This window comes from Camellia sinensis, chromosome 9, assembly GCF_055761805.1.
Source record: "Camellia sinensis isolate YWXY chromosome 9, ASM5576180v1, whole genome shotgun sequence".
Taxonomy (NCBI): Eukaryota; Viridiplantae; Streptophyta; class Magnoliopsida; order Ericales; family Theaceae; genus Camellia; species Camellia sinensis.
Genome location: NC_138969.1, coordinates 164,443,648 through 164,449,250, shown reverse-complemented (window position 1 = coordinate 164,449,250; position 5,603 = coordinate 164,443,648). Strand labels below are relative to the sequence as shown.

General features: G+C 36.2%; 1 protein-coding gene across 1 annotated transcript; it reads right to left on the bottom strand.

Annotated features, from left to right (window-relative positions):
• LOC114258712 (universal stress protein PHOS32) lies at positions 1-5,032 on the bottom strand. Its single transcript, XM_028198695.2, has 2 exons — positions 3,992-5,032; positions 1-476 (listed from the first exon to the last, which is right to left on the bottom strand). Exons 1-2 carry the CDS (start codon positions 4,680-4,682, stop codon positions 457-459), a joined length of 711 nt encoding a protein of 236 aa, XP_028054496.1. The 5' UTR covers positions 4,683-5,032; the 3' UTR covers positions 1-456.
• Positions 5,033-5,603: the final 571 nt, after the last annotated feature.

Sequence of the window (5,603 nt, the reverse complement as noted above, 5' to 3'; positions counted from 1 at the left end):
TACAAAATGTAAACCTTATTTGAACATATATCGAACATGTCAAAGATAAACAACCAACAATAGTTTCCAAATCATAATAAAGCACAATCGGATACCACTGCATAAATTTAATAAAAGGACAAGTTCCTTTTCTCAACCCTTCAACCACATTCCTCCAAACCCTAGCCAATCAAGAACCTTCTCAATCGTGTTTGGTAGGTGCAAAGCGAATTCTAGACAATAATTTAAGCCACACAAAAGCAGAGTGCAACCTATTTTAAAGACCTAAAACCAACAAGAGAAAACTGATACAGCAATATCAACCATTCCAAACTTCTTAGCTTTCAACACACCTGACTATGCCTATGCAAAACGAAAAGTCCTCGAAGATCAGCTCGGTATATCACACTCCAGACACCTCAGCTTCACAGCTTCTCATCTTCTAGCAAAATGTGAGCTTCCCCATCTTCTATTTTCTCAAGAAGCTTTCTCCAGATCTACAACACAAAAATTTTGATTCAATCGTCACACAAACCAGTGAAAGGTGAAATAAACAGGTAGAATATAAGAGTATCAAGCCATCTATTTTTTCTTTTCTATTTTCACTTTTTTAAATTATTTTGAGAGGTTGGAAGGGTTGAGGGAAAGTGTGAAACTGGAACCACATGGTAAATTAGGTCAAAACATCGTATGAAAATTTATAAAGCCAATTAAGCGCAAAATCGGTCTGACATAAGATATGAACAAGCCAAAAATAACAATCCTTTCACGTGCAGAAATATTTCTGCTGTATTCTCTAACTTCAGAAAAGTGGGATATTTCCAATGCACCCCTAAATAGTGGACCAGATGGCCCACAAATCGTCTGATTAAGAACATAGCGTGAACAATCCGGTAGGTGGGGATCATCCAGTGATTCCTAACAGCCCTACATGTGCCTAACTCGGTGATAGTGGCTACAGGCTTATGTTTTGATTACTAGGGGCATGTTATGATTACAAAGGGCAGCCACAAGAGCTCACTCAACCAACCCAATGAATCATAAAAAAATCTTCACGGTGATTGATGGGAGTTTTGTTGTGGAAGGCATGTGCATAAGTGTCATTAATATTATTCTGTCATAGGGGACCAATATTTTTCTTAAATAACCAAAAAAAATTGTGAAGACCGTAGAGGGGAAGGCCTGCAAAATGTTGATCAATAAAATTACAATGAATGCTGTGTGAGTGAGCGAACCACCAAATTTGACATATTATTAAACATCTGACCCCAAGGTTACAAACAAATAGTAGCAAAAATATGCTCCATGGAACCCAACTTTTACAGAGTCAACAATACATGGTGGCATACATACTTGACCTAAATGAAATGAACCACCATACATTCTCCATTGATAACAATCTTATAGAAAGGAAAATTGTAAAGGAATCACAGCTTCATTTCCTCTATATGCTCAATAAACCAGCCTGAAATTTTTCTTTTATATATAATCTTCAAGATCAATAAAGCATCCGCTGTACAAAATCATGTCCTTACTATGTATGACAAAGGCCACAAAAAATTTCAAAGGAAAATCACACCATTATGACAATTGGCTTTTATTACATTAGTGATTTCAGAGAGTGGTTTAGCATGAGTTCACCACTTTAGCGTTAAATACATTCCCACACAAGAAGAGAACAAAAGGATTTTTAAATGATAGAACTTCGCTAAATAAAGTAAAGTACAATGTCGCTGATCAAAAAAAGAAAGTACAACCAAAAGTTCCAAAAAGGAAAATAATAATAATAACCCAAAAAATGTCATTCCTTGGGATTCGATTTGCTTCACTAGGGAAATAGAGTTCAAGTTAGAAAGTCAAAAACTAATAATGGAAAAAAAGATTGAATGGATCAAAAGAAAATGAGCCATTACTTAACAAGGCAACCCCTTACAATCAGATACCCTAACATCATACACAAAAGTCTTTTACCTAACATGCTGGTGGAAAAGCGGTGCTATTTAAGCCCAACATTTTATGGTAGGGGAGAGGTCAAACGAACTGGGCAGATTTGGCTATGATCCGCTATCAAATTCCAATTCACAGTGATACGTATTGCAAATCAGCTGATTCACTTGCAATTTTTTATCCCAACAGTAAACCGGGGTGTATCCAAATTGGAGGGCCCACAAACTGGTATGTACTGGCCAATTGCTTGAACCATGGATCACAACGATAGATGCCAAAGCTATATAAAAAAATAATGATAATAACAAGTAAATAAAACAAAAATATTCACATATGTTGTTTAATGATGTCTTCAATCTTCTAGAAAATTATGTTTATAGATCTAATCCAACATTGTAATTTTTGCTTTTCATAGGGTAGGCAATCTGCTAAAAGCACCAAGAAGGTGTAACATGGTAGGTCTATCTACTGTACAAGATGACTTGCACCACTAGGAAGTTATGTAATCAAATTTAATTCCTAGTAAAACATGAAATTAATAAAGAAAAATATGCAATTACCAAAGATAGCAAGTTTGAGTTCAGCTCAAATTTAGATACCAGAAAGGAGTAGAAACTTACCATAACAAACAGTAGCATATAAATCAGGAAATCTGTAATTGATAAGCGAAAACTTTCCTAAAACAGAAAATACACAAAAATTGACAGCCTAAACAAATGCATTTGCGCAAAAGCCAACTTAGGTCACAACAAAGCTGTGTGTTGTTCGTTGGGCCATTTTTAGTCAACAACCTCCATAAAATTGCACAAATATGGTTTCTGTTAAAGTTAAGGTCCCATAAGAACTGTTATGGACAAGGAAATAGAAAGCAAATTTTTAGGTTGAGTCAATATTATGTTGAGTATCTCAATGAGAACCAGCTTGAGTCATGACAAACTATTAAATTGATCAAACTTTAGTGTACTTATCCGGAGCCAAAAAATACAAACCAAAAGATGGTCCCCAATTCCCAAATCAGTCTTTTTAGGAGCATAATAGCTGGAGATAACCAAAACATCAAAATCAGGTTATATTGTAAGATCATAGTTAGAAATACAATCCAAATGAAAAGTGTACCACAGATGACACCCTGGATTCGAAAGATGTGTTACTAGGGAAGATAGCCATAACCACCAAGCAATGAAACAAAGGACAATTTATACAAAACAACCCAATGTGTCATGCCACCAATATCCCCATCATCACCAAAAGTTCCAATCTAAAAATACAAAGATCCACCTCCCAAACTCGGAAACCAAGCTGAAACAACTACATTGAGTAATTCATACATAAATAAAGAAACACATGTCTCATCCACACAATTCTAAACAGAGCAACTTGTAATAAGCTAAAAAAAACTTTATTGAACTGCAGATGGAAAACATAAAATCAGAATTTCAATAGCAAATGTAAATATTGATTGCAGCACACAAACACCAATTAGAGCAGAAGAACGGAGAAATAAATTCTGACAGTTTTATGAGAACATTATGGCATAAAAGCTGCAGTCTCACAGATATAATATAACCCATTAACAACAAAACAAAAAAAATCCTCTGGATTTGGTGTTAAAAGAAATGCAAAACATGACAGGTGTATAAAGCCATTCCCAGAAGGTCCTGAATCAAGGTAAATCAACTACAAAAACATGTTCAATTTCAGCTTAGTTGATCAAAATTCTACCAATTCAAATAAAACAACATTATCTAAGTAAATCAGTAAGTAAAAAGAAACCAATCGAAGACCCACATTTCTTCTTAAGTTCTTATCGACACAAAGTCACAAACCTTCTAAAACCAACATGAACTAATTAAATCAGCAAGTAAAAAAGAAATCAGTGCAAGACCCACATTTCTTCGCATCAACACAAAGTCGCAAACTTTCTAAAACAACATGAACTAATCAAATCAGTAAGAAATTCTATGATCAACACAGATTTGCGAAATTTCTAGTGATCAATACTAAACCAATTTAAAAAATAATAATAATAAAATAAAAGGAGAGAGTTTCCCACAAATTTATATACCTGTTTGCTTATCAGATGCATCATGATACTCCGCCTCCTCCTCCTGCACCGTGTGCAGCCCCTCACCGCCATTCACCGCAGCTTTCACGCCATCGCCGCCGTCTTTATCATCAGGAAACCTAACAACAACTACAGGACAAACACAATGATGAACACAGTAATCACTCACACTTCCAAGCCGACTACTCTTCGTGTTCCTTCTCGAAGCCCCAAACCCTCGGCTCCCCATAATCACCGCACTCAACCCTAACCTCTCAACCTCCAAACACAGCCTCTCCTTCATATCATGATCTTTCACTATATGGATCTTGAATGGAATCTGAGCCTCCACCAAAGGCTGCGCCAAATCGTTCGCTTTTGTAGCCGTGAACGCATCGAAATCGTTCTCCAGCCTTTGCTGAGACTCTTCGTCTGTGTCCACCAAGGATTGATCGATGGCGCCCCAATCCGCACCGTAGAGGACGGAGGTGGGGCGGACGTGGAGGAGGATCACGGCGTCGCCGCGGCGGAGGTAGTTTTGGACCGCCCATTTCACGGAGTAGGCACTCTCATCGCTCAAATCCACCGCTATCGCGATCCTCCGGTGAGCTCCGGGTGTCAGTGTTCCAGACGGAAACCTAGGGGACGCCGGCGGGACTAAGATCGCCGGCGGTGGTAGCTCAGTTTCCGGCGGTTTCTTCGTTGACGCCATTCCTGAATTATATATACAGATATAGATATAGATATATACGTTGATTGTTGCTTGATTGATCAAAATTTGGGGGGTGCTTGAGGGAGGGTTTTGGGGGGTTTTCTGGTGCAGAAAGATTGGTTAAAGATGCTGATGGTGGTGACTGGTGTGTTTTGTATTTTTTTTGTATTTTTTATTTTTTTTTATTTTTTATTTTTTGTAAAACATAGAAAAATGAAACTGAAAAATATTTTTTAGAAAATAATTCTCTAAATCACTTTTTAGGATTGCTTTAGAATTTTTAAAGATTATTTTTAACAAAATGAAAAGAATATAAAATTGATGGTTATTTTGTAATAAAAAGTGATTGATACACAGAATATAAGTTCACTCGAATCGCTTTAGCCTCCGTTTGGAAAGTATGGCACCGTTTGGGAAGAAGTTGGTTAGATTTTTTTGGCTATTTTAGTCACAAAAAATAAAATAGGATATTTTAGTCATAACAAACAAAACATCACATCCAACCCATAATCATTACACTCTTCTCTCACAAACAAAGCCAAAAAAGTCAAAAAGCCAAAAAACCCTTCTCAAACCAAGCTTTTTAGCCCAAGCTAAAATAGTCAAAAAAGTCAAAAAGCCAAAAAGCCAACCCACTTCCTAAACGGAGGCTATATTGACTTTTTTACTTTTTAATTTTTTGGCTATTTTAACGTGGGACTTTTTTGACTTTTTAGTTTTTTTGACTTTTTTTATGAGAGAGGAGTGTAGTGATTATGGGTTGAATTTTATGTTTTGTTTTTTGTGACTAAAATAGTCTATTTTATTTTTTGTGACTATTTTAACCCCTAACCCACCAAAACCAACTTCCCAAACTATGCCTTATGTCAGACGATCAACTTTACCCTTATTAATTGCAACTATCACTCTTACCATTTGATT

Coding starts and splice junctions, on each gene's coding strand:
- LOC114258712 (XM_028198695.2), bottom strand. CDS start 4,682: ATGGCGTCAACGAAGAAACCGCCGGAAACTGAGCTACCACCGCCGGCG. Junction 477..3,991: donor TGCATCTGATAAGCAAACAG/GTATATAAATTT, acceptor TTTGTGTTGTAG/ATCTGGAGAAAGCTTCTTGA.